The sequence below is a fragment of the Gadus morhua genome, chromosome 11 (assembly GCF_902167405.1).
Source record: "Gadus morhua chromosome 11, gadMor3.0, whole genome shotgun sequence".
Lineage (NCBI taxonomy): Eukaryota > Metazoa > Chordata > Actinopteri > Gadiformes > Gadidae > Gadus > Gadus morhua.
In genome coordinates this window covers 22,434,475-22,455,021 of record NC_044058.1, presented here as the reverse complement: position 1 = coordinate 22,455,021, position 20,547 = coordinate 22,434,475, and the positions used below count along the sequence as shown (strand labels likewise).

The 20,547-nt window shown below is 46.1% G+C and overlaps 5 protein-coding genes across 10 annotated transcripts; 3 read left to right on the top strand and 2 right to left on the bottom strand.

Annotated features, from left to right (window-relative positions):
- Positions 1 to 239: 239 nt before the first annotated feature.
- Positions 240 to 3,941, top strand: LOC115553282 (chymotrypsin-like protease CTRL-1). The gene is given in 8 exon segments (XM_030369423.1): positions 240 to 348; positions 609 to 715; positions 2,024 to 2,100; positions 2,440 to 2,521; positions 2,699 to 2,888; positions 3,389 to 3,519; positions 3,644 to 3,728; positions 3,731 to 3,941. Coding segments are annotated over 8 exon segments (792 nt in total). The 5' UTR covers positions 240 to 302; the 3' UTR covers positions 3,805 to 3,941.
- Positions 3,942 to 4,488: 547 nt separating this feature from the next.
- Positions 4,489 to 6,091, top strand: LOC115553274 (C3a anaphylatoxin chemotactic receptor-like). The gene is made up of 2 exons (XM_030369409.1): positions 4,489 to 4,562; positions 4,955 to 6,091. The coding sequence occupies exons 1-2, from the start codon at positions 4,553 to 4,555 to the stop codon at positions 6,025 to 6,027; spliced, it is 1,083 nt and encodes a 360-aa protein (XP_030225269.1). The 5' UTR covers positions 4,489 to 4,552; the 3' UTR covers positions 6,028 to 6,091.
- Positions 6,092 to 7,440: 1,349 nt separating this feature from the next.
- On the bottom strand, positions 7,441 to 12,173 carry lin37 (lin-37 DREAM MuvB core complex component). 4 transcript variants are annotated; one of them, XM_030369424.1, is made up of 11 exons: positions 12,084 to 12,173; positions 11,763 to 11,845; positions 11,634 to 11,673; positions 10,765 to 10,840; positions 10,628 to 10,678; positions 10,501 to 10,530; positions 9,776 to 9,861; positions 8,967 to 9,130; positions 8,339 to 8,470; positions 8,175 to 8,251; positions 7,443 to 8,069 (listed from the first exon to the last, which is right to left on the bottom strand). In XM_030369424.1, exons 3-11 carry the CDS (start codon positions 11,665 to 11,667, stop codon positions 7,982 to 7,984), a joined length of 738 nt encoding a protein of 245 aa, XP_030225284.1. In that variant the 5' UTR covers positions 11,668 to 11,673; positions 11,763 to 11,845; positions 12,084 to 12,173; the 3' UTR covers positions 7,443 to 7,981. The 4 variants fall into 4 exon arrangements, with proteins under 4 accessions (XP_030225285.1, XP_030225287.1, XP_030225284.1 ...); XM_030369426.1 differs by having other exon boundaries at positions 11,991 to 12,117; XM_030369425.1 differs by lacking the exon at positions 11,763 to 11,845 and having other exon boundaries at positions 7,441 to 8,069; positions 12,084 to 12,155.
- A 113-nt stretch (positions 12,174 to 12,286) lies between these two features.
- proser3 (proline and serine rich 3) lies at positions 12,287 to 18,288 on the top strand. 3 transcript variants are annotated; one of them, XM_030369382.1, is made up of 14 exons: positions 12,287 to 12,374; positions 12,501 to 12,623; positions 12,723 to 12,831; positions 13,274 to 13,425; positions 13,706 to 13,860; positions 13,975 to 14,072; positions 14,965 to 15,044; positions 15,421 to 15,554; positions 15,866 to 16,191; positions 16,263 to 16,705; positions 16,796 to 16,991; positions 17,392 to 17,548; positions 17,871 to 17,952; positions 18,130 to 18,288. In XM_030369382.1, the coding sequence occupies exons 2-14, from the start codon at positions 12,613 to 12,615 to the stop codon at positions 18,179 to 18,181; spliced, it is 1,995 nt and encodes a 664-aa protein (XP_030225242.1). In that variant the 5' UTR covers positions 12,287 to 12,374; positions 12,501 to 12,612; the 3' UTR covers positions 18,182 to 18,288. The 3 variants fall into 3 exon arrangements, with proteins under 3 accessions (XP_030225242.1, XP_030225243.1, XP_030225244.1); XM_030369383.1 differs by having other exon boundaries at positions 12,293 to 12,374; positions 12,505 to 12,623; XM_030369384.1 differs by having other exon boundaries at positions 12,300 to 12,623; positions 16,275 to 16,705.
- Positions 18,198 to 20,506, bottom strand: hspb6 (heat shock protein, alpha-crystallin-related, b6). The gene is made up of 4 exons (XM_030369431.1): positions 20,329 to 20,506; positions 19,896 to 20,059; positions 19,239 to 19,361; positions 18,198 to 18,777 (listed from the first exon to the last, which is right to left on the bottom strand). The coding sequence occupies exons 2-4, from the start codon at positions 20,049 to 20,051 to the stop codon at positions 18,625 to 18,627; spliced, it is 432 nt and encodes a 143-aa protein (XP_030225291.1). The 5' UTR covers positions 20,052 to 20,059; positions 20,329 to 20,506; the 3' UTR covers positions 18,198 to 18,624.
- Positions 20,507 to 20,547: the final 41 nt, after the last annotated feature.

Genomic DNA, 20,547 nt, shown 5'->3' with positions numbered 1-20,547 from the left:
GGCTTTACCTGACTGCTGCTCCCGCAGTTCATTTTCAAGTTCCTTCCTCTTCCTTTTTTCATTCCTTCATTTCCTTGTTCCAATTCCTGTGGAGTTATTGTGCAATGTTCTTCTGTTTTGCGGGCCTTGAACGACACCCCAGCTGTGTACCGCTAGACCTTACACAGCGCTTTCCCATCGCTATCTCTGAGGTAACATGTGGACTGCTGCACACATCACCCAGGGAGGGTTTGTGGGCAGCTATATAAGAAGGGCTCCAACGGGGGGTTAATCACAAACGTGGAATACAGTCTACTGCAGTCATGTTTTTGATGCTCAGTTGTTTCGCTCTGGTGGCCTCTGGCCTTGGTGAGTGCTAGAGTCTTCCATCGATGCTCACAATGTTAGCTTCGTGTTAACATGTTGCAAGTATGGAGAGTTACGGCGTATGCTATGATGTGTGTGTGTCATACGCATTGAAGGCGACGTGGTGACCATGTATTGTATTGATCATGTATTGACCACGTATGGGTGCATTCAGGGTGTGTGGGGGTGTCTGTGTTGACCATGTATTTATATATTCAGGGTGTGGGGGGGCGTCTGTGTTCACCACGTATTGTTGTATTCAGGGTGTGGGATGCCATCCATCAGGCCCCAGGTGAGAGAAGAAGACAACAAGATTGTGAACGGACAGAACGCCGTGTCCGGGTCCTGGCCCTGGCAGGTGTCCCTCCAGGTACAAACACGCGCACACACACACACACACACACACACACACACACACACACACACACACACACACACACACACACACACACACACACACACACACACACACACACACACACACACACACACACACACACACACACACACAGGTTTAAATTATTTTATTTGGATCTACAAGCAAAACAACGTTTTTTTATTTTTTTGATCCAAACATTAATTAGAAGGTTTCAATCTGAAAACTAACCAGACACTGAATGTGCAAAATGCTTAAGCACGCAGAGGAGTAGAGATGAAATGATGATGGTTTAGCTGAGGTTAAAGCATTGCATGTGACAATATGGCATTCAGGGATAGACAACACAACGTCTCTTCCAGATGTGGAGGCTGCCTATGGTCGCTGAGACTGAGCAGAATTGTAGAACTCTTTTCGCATCAGCCTTTTGCAGTCCACCTATCTGCAAACCTCGGAGCACATGTTTGTGTACATGCCCCAGACTTCCGAACACAAATATGATTAATTGGCAGTTATATCCTAGAGCTGTGATACATTCTACCAATGGTATTTCATGAACTTGGATGTGAAGCAAGTGTCCGTCCAGATACAGATCAAACGCACAGCCTATTTCAAAGATGGTAAGGGATTTTCTGGCTTGGTTAATGAAAACAATGTCTGGGGTGTTTGGGATGTCAACAGTAGGTTGTTATCAGTACAATTATGATCAAACCAGTTCAATTTCACAGTGCTGTGCTTATACATGTGTGTTGTTCTGTCCTGTACTTGTCTGAGTTCTTGTGAGACCAAGTCCACCAGACGGTCATGTCTGGCGATGTACAGTCCTTTGTAAAAGCTACAGCCGTTTAGGATATGAGCCATTGTCTCTTTAGTGCCAGGGGTGGGATGTAGGATGCAGTGTGGGTTGTATTGTGACGGATACCAGATTGCCAGGTTGTATTTTGTTGTCAATACCTGTAAGCGGGCCTTAATGCAAAAGATAAGGACGTCCTCTCCAATGGTCGTGTTCGAGAGGATTGAGTGGGACACAGAGTGGTTTGCAAAGGGTAGCAGTGCCAGTTTGCCCTGCAGGCTTAAGCTAGTCCAATGCTAGTCCAATGCACACACACACACACACTCACACAAACACACACAGCTCCTTGATAAGATGCACCTGTATTTACTCTAGAGCATCTTTCGATAAAAAAAAATACATCTAACAGTCATAATACAAATATACTAATTTTGATCAGTGACAGTCAGATGAAACTACTACGATCCATTCGTGTATTTTATGAACATGTGACTGAATCCTCTACTCAGGAAAGTGGATTCCACTTTTGTGGCGGCTCTCTGATCAACCAGAACTGGGTGGTCACCGCTGGTCACTGCCGCGTCACGTGAGTACAGCATCCATCTCTTTCCCAGCTCTCGCTCTGTCTTCCAGCTCTCTCTCTATCTTTCGTTATCTCTCTCTTCCAGCTCTCTCTCTCTCTCTCTCTCTCTCTCTCCCTTCCAGTTCCCTCTCTCTTTCCCAGCCCTCTCTCTCTCTCTCTCTCTCTCTCTCTCTCTCTCTCTCTCTCTCTCTCTCTCTCTCTCTCTCTCTCTCTCTCTCTCTCTCTCTCTCTCTCTCTCTCTCTCTCTCTCTCTCTCTCTCAGCTCTCTCTCTCCCAGCTCTCTCTCTCTTCCAGCTCTCGCCTGCTGAACCCTCACGGTTCTTATTTTATCTGTCTCTGTAGCCCGGGTCGCCATCACGTCGTCCTGGGAGAGCACGACCACCAGTCTAACGCCGAGCAGATCCAGGTCATCTCCATCGCCCGGGTAACAAGGCTTCTCTACCCATCTGACCGCCACTAAGATGCTCCTCATTGACTCAAACCAGGGGCATAGCTCCTCTACGACACCCAAAGCGTCCATTCCGTCCCGGTAACCCTCTCCCTGTCTGCATCCTGTGGTTTCCCCACCCCCCCCCCCCCCCCCCCCCCCCCTCCTTCGTAGGCCATCACTCATCCCTACTACAACGGCCAGAACTGGGTGAACTTCAACAATGACGTCACCCTGCTGAGGCTGGCCTCCCCAGCCAGGATGTCGTCCCGCGTTTCCCCCGTGTGTCTGGCAACCCCCGGCAGCGACCCCGCCGCTGGCACCCGCTGCTTCACCACCGGCTGGGGCAAGACCGGCCAGACCTGTGAGTCGAACCTTCATCTGAGATTGGCCTCCGTCTGAGACAGACCTCCGTCTGAGACAGGCCTCCGTCTGAGACAGACCTCCGTCTGAGACAGGCCTCCGTCTGAGATAGGCCTCCGTCTGAGACAGGCCTCCATCTGACAAAGGTCTCCGCACACTCAGATCAGCGGATTCAGGAACCAAAAGAGCCGCATTAGAAGGCAGTTTGAATCTCTGGAACTAGATTGCACTGATCCCAGGGTTCTGTGGGTTCTTCATGTGTTGTCTTATGTGATGTACAGGAAGGGAGGGGTTATGGGTAGAGAGGCAGCGAGCAAACCTCAATCTGTGTCACCCAGGGAGCCGAGAGCTCTTTGTAGTGAATGCAAATGCAATATTAACGGGACATCGCTGCCCACTCTCCATTACAGATCATCAAGTATTGGATAATCATTAGTCATCCTCTCCATCTCACCTCACTAACAGCCAGTCCTCATCCCCTGCCTCTCATCCCGTCCTCAGCCAGCCCTCGCTATCTGCAGCAGACCTCCCTCCCCCTGCTCAGCAGCACTCAGTGCCGCCAGTACTGGGGTCAGAACAAGATTACCGACGCCATGATCTGCGCTGGAGCCTCTGGAGTATCCTCCTGCCGGGTAGTCATGGACACGTTATGATGACACATTGATACGGTTGCGGCCTGCTTCACTTCTGTGATGTAAACAAGCTGAAGGAGAAGCGAATGCAGCAGACGACTAAACAGTACCGTCTCCTCTCCAGGGCGACTCCGGCGGACCGCTGGTCTGTGAGAGGAGCGGCGTTTGGAGCCAGGTGGGCATCGTCTCCTGGGGAACCAGCAACTGCAACTGCGCACCCCGGCCGTGTACGCACGCGTGTCGTACTTGCGCCGCTGGATCGACCAGACCGTGGCGTCCAACTGAAGACGGGAGTCCAACTGAAGCGTGTGTCCGAGGGAGTGAGCAGCGTGTGGACATGACGAGGTGTAGGACCGACACCCATCCGGTCGGTGGTCGTTTAAATCGTTTGAGAGCCAAACGTTCACATGTGTTCATTGTGATATATGCTTGAATTTCATTGCAAGTAAAACTGTTGAAACCACCAAACAAGTGTTTTGTTTTTTACCTGGGTTGGCCAAGGTTAATTATATGAATAATAATTATAACGTCAATGATAATTCGTTTAAAACCAGGGAGACTCTACTCAATTCTTTGGATTTTTCTATTGATTAGACCAAGAAGATTGTAGCTTTGTTTTGAAGGCCAGTTGACAGCAGAAAGATGCACCCCCTGTGTGTATTGGCAACCAAGTGTCACAACACAATGAAGTGTATTGTGTTTCACAATAGGCTCTAAAGTTGTGACATATTTTCATTTTTTGGCATCTTCTTTGCATACATGTGAAACCATGAGCTACATTTCTGCTCTGAACCCCAAATACTACTTATATGACCTATGACCATTATTTCATTTTTTGCAACATAAATGCATTTATCCTCATATGATTTAATATGAACACAATATTTTGAACAACCCATACTCCTGTGAAGAGCGGTAATATGGGCGTAGCCCGAGACTTAGTAGGAGGGACTGTCGAGTCTCTTTGCTAAGTGGCTTGTTCAGTGGTGAGAGACTGTACTGTTGAGACAAGGGTTGGTGGATCGACAGAAACATGGAAACAGGTACTGTTTGTCTAAACCATATTTTTTTATATTTATGTTTACCTAGAGTATTATGAAGTATAAATGTGTTTTAATGTCTTCCTTTAGTAACATGAAATCGAAATGTTTTTTTATTGTTAAGATGCTAACCTTAAGTATAACTGTTTTTTTGATGTTTACCTACAGTAACATTGAATATAACTGCTTTGAAACAAAATGTATCCATTAACTAACTCGGTGACTATAAACAAACCCAGATACTCAAAACATGATTTAGAAAAAATACACTAATGATAAGCATTCCTAAAGCATCTCAAATGTGCATGTTGCAAGTGATATGATATGCTGTTAGAAGCCCTCCTTAAATAAAGGAAGGCTGCCACTATTCTAACCAGACCTTTCTTTGCTGGCAGATTCATCTGATAACCTCACTTCGACAGCAGCGCCAGTTGCCAATAATCAAAGGCCAACGAATACTCATAAATACATGAATACAATTTCGCTGATCATCCTTTGTCTGGTGTTCCTGTTTGGAACGGTGGGGAATGGCTTGGTGATCTATGTGACCGGTTTCAGAATGAGAAGAACAGTCAACTCAATCTGGTTTCTCAACTTGGCTTTGGCTGACTTCCTCTTCACCAGCTTTCTGATCTTCCTAATCATCTCCCTGGCCAAGGACTACCACTGGCCTTTCGGATGGTTTATGTGCAAACTCAGCTCCGTCATCGCCATCGGCAACATGTTTGCCAGCGTCTTCTTCCTGACGGCCATAAGTGTGGATCGCTGCCTGTGCACATGGGTGGTGGTGTGGTCCCAGAACCACAGGACCGTCCGGAAAGCTCAGCTCATATGTGTTTGCATCTGGCTGGCTTCTCTGGCCTGCAGCATACCCTATGGGCATTCTAGATGTGTTTACAGCCAAAACAATTTCACTGTTTGTGCACTGTCCCTGACGGCCAATAAACTGGCCCTCACTCACTTCCAATTCTTCATGGGCTTCCTCATCCCCATGCTGGCCATAATGGGGTCTTATGTGGCCATAGGTATGCGAATGAGGCGCCTCAACCGAGCTAAGAGTAGGAAATCTCTCCGCATTATTATTGCCATTATCCTTGCATTTGTAGTATGCTGGGTCCCCTACCACGTGCATAAGTATATAGAAGCATATGGCAACAAGGACAAAATTGTCACAATTCGAAGATTTTTGGGACCATTATCATCAAACCTGACCACGGTAAACAGCTGCCTGAACCCCCTGCTCTACGTCTTCATGTGTGATGAATTTATAAAGAAGCTCAAACAATCTCTGTTTCATGTCCTGGAGACTGCATTGGCTGAGGACTACCTGTCCTTTGCTACAAATAATTCCCGATCTAATATCTCACGCCTTTTTAGGAGGTCTGAGCCTGGTTCAGCTAACAGGAAGGACGAAACATCTGCAACCATAGCAGAAACCTTCACCCAAGTTCCTACTGGTGAGGAATAAACAATCCACAACAGACCAACCCCTAGCTTGAATTTATGTGAATTAATTTAGTAAACATTTACAACAGTGACCGCTACCAGGAAGGCCTATGAAGCATAGCGTCCTGTATTAAGCATTTAAATATTGTGCTTGAAGCTCTTGAAGTGTTTATATTTGCACAATCCACTGAATGGTTTGTATTGTATTTGTTTCTAAATGTTCTACCTGTAACATCTTTGTTAAATGCTGTTTGACAGTCGACTGCCATTATCAAGACTGCGGTCAATGATGGAAAGTAAAATGTTCATCATATTATTTGTCTTGATATCAAATTGATGACTTGACTTGATTGTTGGTCATGGCCTTCCTGCGGCATAATTGTGTATGAAGGGGGCGCTGAAGGCATGAGGCGGTCCGCGAAAGGTCCTGATGACCACTTAGTGTCACACGGGAAGTCAATTGTTGGGAGCCACTGTTTTGGGGAACACATTAGGTACATACACTGTAATTAACGGTAAAGTATATAGTAACGTGGTATTTCATTTGGCATGCATAAAAAAAACCTGCATAAAGTACGAAATGTCGAAATTGTCCCTCCATGCATTAAAACACTCAAATCCAAGGTGATGTAGGGCTACAACGATTTAAAAAAAACTAAATTTGACTTAAATGTAGAAATTGACTCCACGTATGTGGTCAAAAGTACTGTGCTACCATCTAGTGGCCACCATAATTTCCAAAGAAATAAAAGTAGACCAACGCATTCAGCTAAACATTGCCAGTTCTACCATGGCCAGGAGTCCAGGACTGTTCTCATTCGGATGAATGGAAACGGTGGACTTTTAGGGTTCATTTGGGACATGATATACGCTACGACTCCATCTGCCATTTATACTCCAGTGTGCCCTTTTAATTCAGCACTTGTCCTAATAAAGGTGAGTGCGATTAGCCGTTACAAGCCATTTTGGAAATCTGCCTATTCTGACATCACAAGTGGGCGTGTCCACCTAGATGTATGCTGGATAGATCAGTGTACCAGCCTAACCAGTGGACTGTAGCAAACGTTGCTCATATATCCGTCATACATCTAGGGAGACACGCACACTAGTGATGTCAGAAGAGGCAGATTTTCAAAAACTGCTTGTAACAGCTAATCACACTCAAACCTGATGGTATAATATTTCACCTTTAGATATATACCAACAAGAACCTACTAAAGCCAAGTCTACTAGGATGGGCTCTGTCTGAACCCAGTCTACTAGGATGGGCTCTGAAGCAGCTCTTCGGGGCTGAGTCAATGCGATCGGTCTCAGTGTAGAATACTGTATATTATAGAGTGGGAAATTATCTTGCAAATGATGCTAACTACATCTAGTGTTTCATTTCCGCCATATTTTAAGAACATCCTCCACTTGAAAGGCGTGGCAATGAACAGAATATTTGTAAACATTTATTTTTAATTCATGTAAAAATACAAAAAGCATCGAGCAGCAGCCCATACGTCGTTTTTCAGTTTAAATATACGTTAACGAGCACCACTAAAACATGCTATTCCTTGAATCTCACATGACCTCGGCATTAGTCCCCATTGCTAGTTTGCATGTTGTTTGTATATCAAGCCCATGATAGTTATTTTCTCATGGGAGTGGTTTAGCACCTGGATGTAGCAGGGGTGATCATCAATGTTTCTGGGGAAATATATTGAAATTAGTTGGATCTACTTGGTCACTTACCACAGCACATACTATCCAATATATCTTATACAGCAAAACAATCTCAGCTCAATGGGAACACCCATTTCTCCCAAGGGCCAAATCCAATATCAGCTCTTTAAGGCTGAAGGCTCGAAATATACTTGTAAATCTTCTAGAAGCCACGGCAGCTGCCTTGTGGCTGTGATTCATGGTGGACTAATATCCCATTACTCCGTCTCCGTCTGTTGTCGCCCCCTAGTGGTTGAGATGTACAATCACACTCATTGATCGTACATCTCCTTCATCTCCTTGAGGATCTTGATGCTCTCGCTGTATCTCATCTGGTTTCGGTTGGAGGATTCCTTCCACCTGCAAGACACCACGCCACAACATTGATCTCTCTTCGAAATAACAACGACATCATTCCCTAACCCCGAAAACACTGCTACATGCAAAACTAAACATCTGACTTACTTTTGTCGTATCTTTTTCCATCGTTCCATGTGGTCACAAAGGAGGGCGCCGGGAACAGGAAACTGATCCACAGCCAGCTGTCGGGCGGAGAACACATCCTGGGACTAAACACCACTGTTCCCTCACCTCGCTTCTACCACGTGAACCACGGAACCCGGCGTTACCTTGGATACGGTGGGCTTCTCCGTGGCCGGGACCCTGAGGTTCAGGGGTTGTCCCGACAGGCTGACGGGGCAGGGGGTGGGCGGAGGGAGGCTGTACACACCCTGGGGCTTCCCGTTCAGCATGTCGGTTATCTGGCGACCCCCATGGAGGACAGACACAGGGACGTCAGTTCACACATACAACACACACGCACTTGAATTTAAAATTACAATTGTAAAGTAAATAGTACTTTTGCTCTAACCTAAAATAGACCCATAGATCCTTTCCACTGTTCAAACAAGGTACTCCTGCGTTCTAGATACCCCTACATACTCCTTTGTCCTACATACTCCTTTGTCCTACATACTCCTTTGTCCTACATACTCCTTTGTCCTACATACTCCTTTGTCCTACATACTCCTTTGTCCCTACATACTCCTTTGTCCTACATACTCCTTTGTCCTACATACTCCTTTGTCCTACATACTCCTTCATATTGGTTCAAACTCCTTCGTACTCCATTCTCCTACGACCTTCCCACCATGAACATCCATTGCATCGGTCTCCTCGTTCAATAACCAATCAATCAGGCACATATCCCCCCCCCCCCCCCCCCCCCCCAAGGGCACCGCTGCTCCCAAGCCAGACCTCCTCCCCCCCCCCGGGGGGCTCCGGGGGGCCCGGGGACGCCGGCTGCTCAGGGGCGGCGGGGTTGTTCCTCATCCAGGCGCGGCAGATGGGGTAGAGCGGGCTGCTGGTGTTGAACTGGGCCAGGTCCACGCTGCGGTCAAACAGCTTGATGACGTACGTGTCTGAGGGGCAGAGGAACCACAGAGGACCGACGGTAACGGGGGGGGGGGGACTAGGAAATATCACTCGGAGACGATACCAAGCAGCCTTAATGCCTGGGATTTTACTTTTGAAGTGTGTTTGGTCAACAATAAAATAAAAATAGAAGAATAGAAAATATCAACTATTTACTTCAGACATTCAATTAGTCGGATGATTATTTGATCAATTCATTGATTGGACGACGTTGTTTACACAGAAAAATGCAAGGTTTATGCGTTGAAATGTCAAAGATGAATGAAACATGCAGTGCTCAGTTTAAACCCAAAATAAAGATTATGTACGGCAGTAAAGAGACTGAAAGATAACTATTTTCACTGATGGGGTTTGTATTGTTCACACATGAATGATTATGAGTCAGATATTACTAATTTACAAAGTGTTGACAATATGTATATGTATTGCCTCACTTCCTCAAGGCAATATTTCACACTTTCTGCCTATTTGGCTTAACGTCCAGCTCCCCTCAACGGATATTAACATCCAACCACCGCCAGCGACATGAGGAAAGGGGGATTCCAACATGCTAAGACCCTTTAATACATGTTTACCACCTGTTCACACGCAACGAGCCAGAGGCCATGATTTAAACGGCTAGTGATGCTCACTCTGTTTGAGCTGATTGCTCTCTGGTAGGCCATCCTCCATTTCCTTTCTCTTCTTCCGTCGATGCTGAGGGAACCGAGACGATGATCTGCAGTGGGGGAGTCCGGGAACATTAACTGCTGTCTACCCCTTATCTTTTCATGCTAAAATCATGTACATTTTTATAAAATGGTGGTCAGTGAGACCTCTAATGTTGATATTACAAGTTCCAGGTAAGCATTAAAAGAATATACAAACTTGTCTCGCTTTAATCACCAGTTATGCTAATACTGTAAAATCCTAAACAAATGTGTACTACCGTACCCTAGGCTAATGAAACGTTGATTTGCAACGTCTGACATGAGAAACGCTGTTGGAGATTCAAACAACAATGTCCCCATAATTACAAATCATGTCAAGATTAATAACCAAACAATGCCCCAGAAAACACTACTTCCAACATAATAACTATCATCCCCACACACCTAGGATACTAAAATGTTGGCAGTCATGACGATGTGATGATGAAATGCACGACCCTTATGGAGAGGGAAATTTGCACTAAACTAATTTAATTGCCGTCTACACACTCTTGCTCTCTCCTTCCAAGCTGTGGCGTTGATGCCAACAAAGTTATTATCCAAGTTGTCCATAAAAATTGGTTCCATAATAGTTTCCATAATAGAGAAATGTTATAAATTGTCAACATACATCTGCAACAGCTATCTGCTCTCATTAAAACCCTTACCGTTTTCCAGCAGACAAAGGAGACAAGTCCCTGGGAATGCAGCAAACAAAACCACACGTTGGTTAATGAATGTGAATTAGGTTATACATTGAATAAAAGTTGCATAAACGTCTGTTTAAAATCCTACTTGTTGAGAGAGTCTGCTGTCATCTTCCCAGCATCGTCTTCGTTCTGCTCACTAGGCAGAGTAAGGTCATGTTGGCTTCCAACTACTCCACATAAACAACTTTATTCATGTTGAAATGTGCAGATAGGTCGACCCACCTCTCAGTGTCATTCTTTTCAACCAGAACCTGCAAGACGGCATCCAAGCGACTGCGAGCAACACTCCCCTCTTGATCTGCACACATGTCAAGCCCTTTCTGTTAACATTACTACATCCGCAATAAATGGTAGCCAGGTAAAATTCAGCAAATATCATGGTATCTATCATAAACAGTCACTTAGAACTATACAAGCATATAAGTCTCATGCAAAACAATATTATTGCATCCCATCAGTCTAGTGAGAAAATACTGAATAGTGATTAGTGAATTTAGGGTAACAAGTCTCGTTAAATAATACAGAATAGTGAATTGAGGATGAGATTATACAGAATAGTGATTAGTGATTGTATGCCTAGAACTCAAGTAAGTCTAGGGAAATAATACAGAATAATGATTAGTGATTTTAGGATGCGATATTACGGAATAGTGATTAGTGATCATCGAGTTATAAGTAAGTCTAGTGAGATAATACAGAATATGGATTAGTGATTTTAGGATGCAATATTACAGAAAATAGTGATTAGTGATCTTAGGGTTTTAACTCAAGTCTAGAGGGACAATAAAGAAGAATTATAAGTGATCTAACTATGCGATCATACAGAATAGTGATGAGTGATCCTAGGGTAGAACTCAGGTCCAGTGGGACCATATAGAAGAGTGATTAGTATTCTTATTCTGTGATAATACAGATAAGTGGTTTTAGGGTTGTAACTCAAGTCTAGTGGGATAATACAGAAGAGTGACAAGGGATTTTAGCATACGATAATACAGAATAGTGATGGGTTATCCTAGGGTCAGGTCTAGTGGGATAACACAGACGTGATTGATGATCTGAGAGCTACAACCAGGTTACGTATCATATCTCACCAGGTCTCTCCGTCTTGATCTTGAGGTGGTGCATGGTGATCTACCAGATACGCAATAAGATACACAATAAGACACAAAACCGAGGCTTCACAGAACCACCAACCAACGACCGACAGCAGTGTACTGTACCTCATCAAAGCTGGGATATTTAACAACAAATCGAGATTATGTCAAGTTTCCTTTGCTGATGGCGAGGAAGCCAGCAATATTATCTATATGAATAAAGAATCGTGTATGGTTAAACCAGACATTAATAACCAATCGATGGCCTGACTAGCAATACATTTCTCACATAAATTACTATATTACCACAACTGTAACAGTAAATTATGTGATATATGTTTATAATTATATTACATTTTTATTTCCACGCTCGGAAGCAATCACGATTCAATAAAAGACAATCAGATAAATGGCTCATATGAAGCTTTCTTAGTCAGATATCGTTACCGTTGTAGAGCTAGCTGGGTTAGCCTACTAGCTTGTTTACGTTTTGAACATTTGGAGACTTTCCTCTTCCGCGCGCTGTCATCTTCCGCTACACTGATAGGTGCAAGTGTTGCGTGGCCCCGCCCTGCGTCCATGGTCCCGCCGCGTCATTCGTTGACCACTACGTCCATCAAAGCAAACCAAATGCCTATTGGTCCCACTTAATGGAGGGGTCATAACGTTCGTCCAACGCAACAGCCTCTGAACTAATACCAAGTCGTTTATATATCAAATAAATCAATCTCCACCACGGTATGTATTGTAAACCACAACTCGTAATGGTTGATGACTGATATTTCCAAACGAAGGAGACCTTTTGAAGGACCAGGTTATGTTCATGTATTTTGGTTAAATCCATGGTTACTTTGTTTGGTGAAGTAAGTGAACAGACGCGGAAGGCTGATGGGAAATGTGCGTTTAAACTGCTTCTGTAATCGTCTGACACCATGCTGAGCTCCATCTACAGCTGTTCTGCAGTATCTGTGTCGATATGAAGTCCAGGTAGGAACTATGGGGCGTCTTCATCTCAGCTATGTTACTGGTGGTGAGATGGATGGTGCCATTTGCCAGGTGTGATGGTTATGTTGTGTTTGTTCACAGCGTGGCTGTGTTTACAAGAGAGGATCCCTTGCCACCTCTTCCGAGCAGGAAGACTGGCTATCACCCATCCCGCAGACAGAACCTCACACAGAAAAAGAGCTCCAAAAAAGTATGTTTACAACTTTTATTTTGTATAGATCTGTATCCACATGTTCATGTATTCCTTTGGTAAATAGGCTACCACACTTTTTTTTGTCTCCTGTTACATAGTGAATTCGATTGATTAAACCTGGTTGTCAGCACCTGCAGACAATTAGGTTGAGACCATTTAGTCTCCTAACTAACCAATCTCATCTTCACAGCAGCAACACCGTAGTAGTTAGTTTCCTGGTTTTTCAGGTACTTTATGTTTACTGGTCAACAAACAACACTTAAGAACTTAAAACCTCCGTGTTGTGTCCCATATTATGTTCGGCCTCCGAGCCAGCCGTAACACTCCGTAGACAACAGATCCTGGACGGCCCGGCCAGCCGGCCAACCCTCTGAGCACAGCAGAGCAAAGACAATAACAAGGCCTGAGCAGTAAACCTGGTCCCACCTGTCGTCTCCAGACCCCTGCAGACGACCGACCGGCCTGGCCCTCAACGGACCAGGGATCTCCCTCCAGCGAGACGGCCTTCCCTTCCAACACGGATCCGCCTGGACCCTCTGCTGGGGGTTTCAACATGTCTCCCCCCCACCAACAGGATTCAGTTCTGGCAAGGTACAACTGGTTTTGGTGATGAAGCATAGCTTCAGGTCGTTCCCTAGAAACGTATAAATGTTGCAGTGCTGATACCTTTACCAATCAATTTCTCCTTAATTGAAATGACATGTTATACCTTAGTATATAATATGTTGACTATAAATCAAAAGCTTTCTTAATGTAATATGTTCTATGCCTCCGTGTCGCTATCTATGAACTAGTTATTTATTTCCCGGTGTAAAACTCCCACACCGCAAAACCCCGCCTCCTGTCAACGACGTCTCCTTGCGTTTCGAAGGTACGTCCAGCGTTTCCGCTACGGCGAGCCCAGGAGCCGGGCGGAGCGCCGACCGGTGTCCCCTGCTGCCGAGAGAGAGGAGGCACGACTCTTCTGGTGGATGAGTCCCTCGTCTCCTCCTTCTAGTCCTACACCCCGAGACTCAGGAGACATGGGTGGGCTCTCAACACCGAAGCCCCCCCCCCCCCCTCATAATGTCAACACTGATCCTCGTCAGCCGATGACAACACCGCTTTAACCGGAGCTATTTCTGACTTGTTTCGGAACAGATGAAACAGCTGCCCTGAAAGAAGACCAGGACCCTGGCAGAGGCGGGGAACTCGGAACCTCAAGACCGTACGGGGAACCACTTGATATCAGCTCGTTGGTAGGTCAGCCAACTGCTATATTAAGCTGCGTGAACGTGTAACTAAATATATTTGATTCACCGTCACTGTGAGATGGGACGCCCCAGAATACAATCGTGGACTCGACCACAAATCATAGCCTTATCTCTCTTGAGGACACAAGACAAATGTCAAGTGCTAAGTGTGTTCCGTCTATGGCCTGCTGCTGGATTGTCTGCCGGCACGTAAAGGGTGACATTTCTAGTGGGGATAAATATTTAAATTCCACGACCATGCCACATGTCCAGCTTGAAACTTTTAGAATGTCTAAATCAATCATTAGTATTCCTTGTTGAAGTTATACTGCAGGAGTTCATTTGAAGTTCATTCAAACTAAAACATGTTAAATGCAGGAAAGATGGAACAGTAAAGGCATGTACACTCATCATCGCATAATTTTGCTTTCATTTTTACTATGAAAAGCATTTGGATTTTTTATTGACGCTCGTATGCATTTATACAACATCAGTGTTGAATACTTGATTCTGATTGGCCAATAACATTCCAAGGGTGTGCATTTATTTTTCAATCATTTGACACCTCTTCCTTTAACCGTTAAAATCAATGTGCTACAAATTCAACCAAAACAACAAGGGTCAAATGCAACTTCCAGATGTTTCCTTGCTGGCACAAAAAATAAACATAAAACAAAACCCAAAGAGCAGCTCAAGACCCTTGAGACTGGGTGCTGGATCCTTGATGTAGTCATTGTTATTGTGTTATTGTGTTATTGTACAGCGCAGGAAATATGCTCAATGCATCGCGGAACACCCCATCACGGTTCATTCCTTACCTATATTGTGTGTATGTGGGTAGGTTACACACTTTACTTATGCTTGTACCGGGGTTTGTTAATCCTGTGTCCCTGCTCAGGACCTGTCCGACTCCTCTCTGGGGGACCGCTGGGACATTGAGGGCGTGCAGGAGAGGGCCAGCCGACTGCTACAGAGGAGGTGGGAACACTGTGTGGGTGTGTGGGTGTGTGGGCGGTACAATAAATTGCATATTAACCAAAGTCGCGATTTTTTTAAACCCTGGAATTAGCCAATCGTAAAAGGTCCCAAATAATGCATTTTTAAGATCCAAAGTATTATAAAAACATATTTGTTTGTACGCAGTTAACAACCAAGCAATTTATTTATTAAAATCCTTCTTTATATACATTAGCGACCACAAGATCATAGTAAATCGGTTAATCACTTGGAATAATCTCAATCAAATGATCATGCCCAATAATCATAATTTTTGTCAGATCACAGATCACAGCGGTAGAGTGTGGGGGGGCGTCTGATCCCTTAACAGTGTATCTTCTCTCGATTTCCCTCTCAGTGAGAGCTCCGTCAGCAGTGGCTCCCTGGTCGTCAGCTCTGAGGGCCTCGGGGGCTCTGGTTTATCCTCCCCCGTCAGCGCAAACGAGCCGTTCCGAAGACCCTTCTTTCCCTGTCCGATTGAACCGACCGCGTGTAAGCCACAACCGCAGCCTCAACCTAAGATGATTGTGTTCTGCACTATGTTATATTGTACTGTATGTGTTTGTGGAATGTGTGTGTGTGTGTGGGGGGGATGGCTGGTTTAAGCAGCCACCTGGGCAAAGTCCGGCTGATTGGACTCTTGGACTGGGTGTGGCTGCATTCCTGTTGTACATTGACCAATCGATGTGCACAGGTTAAACCAGCCATCCCCACACACACACAATGTCACACTGCATTATGTTATGGTGTATTATACATGTTATACTGTATTACTAAATGCAGTTTTGTTCATTAACCTACAGGTAACACAAGCTCATCTTCGGCCCCTGTGGGCCCCTCGCAGAACGGCTACACGCCATCTGCCTCCATTAGTCGCCAACGCCCGGAGGAAGACATCCTCTTCCAATGGCGGTTGAGGAGGAAAATGGAGCAGGCCAGCCACTGGCCCCCGGCCCCCTCACAACCGTTCCCTAGCCTCCACCAGCAACAACCACCTTCAGCCTGGCAGAACCCTACTCTCCACCAACCACCTTCAGCCTGGCAGAACCCTACTCTCCACCAACCACCTCCAGCTGGACAGACATCTAGTCTCCACCAGGCCTCAGTCAGTGGCTCCATGGAACATATGGTATAAACTCACACATATTTTGGACCCATGTACTGTCCTTCACAGCTCCTCATTCGCCTCGCCTTCCTCTTCCTCTTGAACAGCGGCCTCAGGACCAGGGACCCGAACCGTCGCAAAGAACGCCGCCATCCATCCTTCCCACGCCACAACACGGGAGAAAAGGCACGCACGGGCCGTGTCCCCCAGCCGCGGGCCCCCCCTCGACATCCACCCCCCGTCCTGCGTCCAGCCAAACGGCCTCCAGTCACCAGCCGGCGAGGGAGCCTCCTCTCTGGGATGGATTCCCTGGTCCGGTGCCATCGTCTTTTCCAACAACGCCACCCAAAGCGCTAGGCCGGCCCCCGACCGACATCGCCCCAAAACACTCTCGACGAACCGTGACTAACCCTTCCCCGGCGGCGGGCGGCCGGGAACCAGAGTCGTGTCCCCCCCCGCCCAGCTCCTCGGAGCCGACAAAGGACGAGCGGAACTCTGACATCAAGGAGCAGAAAACGGCCCACAGGAAGCAGAAGAGGTGCGACGCCGTGCCCACCCTGTGTCTCATAGGACCACGTGAGCCGTGGGATGAAGCCCCTCGCCGACTGCTCTGTTCTTTGTCCCGCAGGCGCCCTGCTGGAGACGGGCCGGGCCCTCAGATCGGGGGCGGCTCGCGGCCCCGCCCGGACAGCATGGCAGCGTCCGCGCCTCAAAGGTTGTCCCCCGACAAAGACACACGGCAGAGGAAGAGCCAAGCGCTCCACCAGGGGGTCTGTTCTGCTCAATGTGCCCCGCCGTCTCCCGTCCACCTGGCCTTACGACAGGTACGGTACTATTGACCTTATTCACACAGTGAATGTGACGGGTTGGCACGGACTATGTTTATTAAACTGCACTTTAGGAAGTAAACGTGTGTCATTCTAAACGTGGTGTAATTCTACCTGATGTAGTTCCATCTGGTGTAGTTCTACCGGGTGTAATTCTATGTGGTCTAATTCTACCTGGTGTAGTTCTGCTGGGTGTAATTCTATGTGGTGTAATTGTACCTGGTGTAGTTCTACCGGGTGTAATTCTACCTGGTGTAATTCTACCTGGTGTAGTTCTACCGGGTGTAACTCTACCTGGTGTAATTCTACCGGGTGTAGTTCTATGTGGTGTAATTCTACCCGGGGTTAACTCTCCATGATCTCTAAATGGCCGACGCTCTTAATTGGCTGCGGACAGGCGGTTTCCGAGGTGCTGTTCCCCACGCGGCGTGCCTCTTCCTCCTCCTCCGTCCCCCCGCGGGGCGCCCCAGCTGCTCCGCCGCGGCCCCAGGGTCCCGACGGCAGCGCCCAGCCCCCCGAGGAGGTCCTTTCACAGCTGCTCCGCGACGCCGAGGGTGAGACGCCAGCGGGGGGTAGCTCTAACCTTTAGCCCTTAGCGCTGACTGAGGAGGATATTTTGGATGCAGATACTCTCAGACATTCCAGAACCAGGGACCGGATTCTAGAAGCATGTTGCCAGTCTGTTGCCACCACGCTCCGGGCCTCCGTGCGTGCCGCACTATGCACACACATTCCACAGTGTTGGATTTGAATACAATGCATGCATTAATGTATCATCTGTGCATGTAGGCTGAATGGAAGTCGTGGCCGTACTGCCCTCAAATGGAAAAAGAATCGTTTCCGATCCTTATTATTTATCGTGTGTCTCTTGTTTAGATTCCGACGGAGCGGAGTTCGGAGACGATGGTTTACTGCAGGTGCTACGCAAGCAGAGGACGCGAGTGAAGGACCAAATAAGGTGATTTAACCGAAGCAGAGCCTATAAATGGACATACTGGTGTCGTTTATCATCGTCTCACTCCTGCCTGGATGGTCTAGGAATGAACCAGGTTTTGTGCGTGGGGAAATGTCATTTGAGGAATGTAACGGTTGATTTGCGTGCTGAATTTATGACGTTTTTCTGCTTCTCTTTCAGTCAAGTGGACTCCTTGTTGGAGGAATTCACACCAGTGGGGGAAGAAGCTTGAACCAGGGAACACTTGCAATAGTTTTGTTTTTTAATTTTATACATAAAGAGTGCATTTGTATCATGTATTTATAAAGATGCTGTGACAAATATAAATTAAAACATTAACTTTTGAAAGATCTCTTTTTTTTTCTCCATATTGTCTACAATATATTGCATAGATTGTCTCGGCAAAACCAATTTGTTGTTAGTTCTGAATACATTATATTTACAATGACTTTTTTTTATAACATTGACATAAATATCCGCTGGCTAGTATATACACATGTCAGAGAGTGGGAATATCTGAGCAGTGCCAGGAACATGCTGCTCTGTTCTGTGTACCGTGTTCTGGGTCATGGCAACCTAGGACTATTTGCGCGTGTGAAATCCAAACATATGCCATCACATTATTGAAAAACATAGCAAAAGGGATGTGTCTTGGTGCATAGCGTCAACACCCCTCTAGCTCTGTATGGGTTGTATCGGGAGCATCGGAGCGAAGATGATGAGGATGCCCTCAGGGGAAACGGCGGACTCCAGCGCCATGGTGTCCACTCCCTCTGGGATGCGGTAGCGGCGACTGAACTGTCGGGTCATGGTGCCTGATCCGTCCTTCTACACACGGGACAACATCAGAATCACTTAAATGACATCTAATTGTTAAAGTACACAAGTCACATTCTTATGGTTGGTTCCTCGACAGCCACATAGCAACGACAATACAAGATAAAGTAAATACAGATATGTAAAAATAAGTAGCAGATGTGTAAAGTGATCAAGTGGTAGTGGTACCAGCCACGGTTAATTCTAGTGCAAAAACACTTGACTGAAACATCAAGCAAACACACAAATGCCTGTTTTAGGCTTGCTTACTTTAGGCTTTACTTATTACTACTGTCTTAGTTTCTCTTAATATCCTTACTTTATTTTATTGTATTAATTATTATTATGATCTATACTGGTACGGGGTTAGGGTTGGGGGGGGGGGGGGGGGGGGGTTGCCAACAGAGGTAATCGCAGTGTTTTCAATACCTATCTAAGTGATAAAAAAAAAAACATGAGTCCCAAGTGCCCACCTTCTTCTCTTCGTGCTTCCCCTGGACCTCCACGAAGTCCCCGCGGACCTTGACCAGAAGGTCCTCCGGGCTGAAGAGCTTCACGTCCACGTGTACCGTGAAGCCGCTGGGGTCGCAGTTCACCTGCCCACACATGGACATTGTCATGGCTTCTGGACATAATGTTTATTTATTGAACCTTTATTTATTCAGGGAAGGCCATTTAGAGCAGGATCGCTTTTTAAATGACGCCCCGATTACAATATATATTACAATATATATTACAACCAAAAATACAAATAGATAAACAGTAGGTCAAACAACCAGAACAACATTCCAATACATATAAATGATACAATACAATTTATATTGATCTGTATAATGTGGTGGTCGTTTTAGTGGTAGTATAGTATTTAGTGGTAGTAAGTATTGTGTCAGACTGAAATATGTAATTTTAAAATCATAAACATAATCACGGTAACGTGTAGCCCATAGTCTGAACCAAACTACCACAATATATATTTTTACCTGTTCTTTTATTTTTACTGATATTTATTTGCTTTATCTTGTATTGATGCGGTTGTTGAGGAACCAAGCATACTCATTTTACTCGTGTGGACAATAGGATGTAATAAAAGTAATTCTGATTCTGATTCAGAATGAAGTGCTCCGACCTACCTGTGTGGAACTGGGTGACTGCCGGGCTTCTGGAAGACGGAGACCCAACTCCGATGCTTGTCCATAGATCCCGTTTAACTGCGGTATGAGAGGAGGCAGAAACTTCTCCCAGGAGATCCCAGTAGCGGGTAGAGTGGCGGGCAGAACGAAGTCCATCTCCAGATCTGTTGGACAAAATGAAGTGGTGGAAGTTGTTGCTGGGCAGACTTGTGGTCAGCAGTGCTAAGCTCCAGTACTTCCACTCGGGATCCTGTGTCCTGTGAACCTCTAACTTTTATGAGCGTCAACATCTCCACCCTTGCTATTTAATCTGCGCCCCGTCAGGACTCGTAAGACCCTCCCCCTCTCTTCCTAGGAAGTCAGCAGGTGGTGATGATGATGATGATGATGATGATAGTGGTCATGATCCTGGATGCAATAAATTGACACTTACCGTTAGGAAATACAAGCAGCGGCCAGCAATGTGTTGGCAGCCAGTGGGACCGTCACCGAGTCGTGCTGGCGCCGTCTGGAACCGTCTGGAACCGGCCCCCCTTTTGCACAGTGATGGGCGGCTTTTATTCTCGGGTTACATAATAAGTTGGGAATTCCGTGTGGGGCACCTTGATGCTCTTCTGGAGCAATTATGCGAATGCCCGCGGGTGTTTGGCCT

Excerpts from the sequence above, each read along its gene's own strand:
- lin37 (XM_030369424.1), bottom strand. The coding sequence starts at position 11,667 with ATGCACCACCTCAAGATCAAGACGGAGAGACCTG. Across the intron at positions 10,841-11,633 it reads GATCAAGACGGAGAGACCTG|ATCAAGAGGGGAGTGTTGCT; the intron begins GTGAGATATGAT and ends ACATGTGTGCAG. Across the intron at positions 8,070-8,174 it reads TGGAAAAAGATACGACAAAA|GTGGAAGGAATCCTCCAACC; the intron begins GTAAGTCAGATG and ends GGTGTCTTGCAG.
- proser3 (XM_030369382.1), top strand. Across the intron at positions 13,861-13,974 it reads CCGAGACTCAGGAGACATGG|ATGAAACAGCTGCCCTGAAA; the intron begins GTGGGCTCTCAA and ends GTTTCGGAACAG. Across the intron at positions 16,992-17,391 it reads TCCACCTGGCCTTACGACAG|GCGGTTTCCGAGGTGCTGTT; the intron begins GTACGGTACTAT and ends GGCTGCGGACAG.
- hspb6 (XM_030369431.1), bottom strand. The coding sequence starts at position 20,051 with ATGGACTTCGTTCTGCCCGCCACTCTACCCGCTACTGGGATCTCCTGG. Across the intron at positions 19,362-19,895 it reads AGTCACCCAGTTCCACACAG|GTGAACTGCGACCCCAGCGG; the intron begins GTAGGTCGGAGC and ends ATGTGTGGGCAG. Across the intron at positions 18,778-19,238 it reads GGAAGCACGAAGAGAAGAAG|AAGGACGGATCAGGCACCAT; the intron begins GTGGGCACTTGG and ends TCCCGTGTGTAG.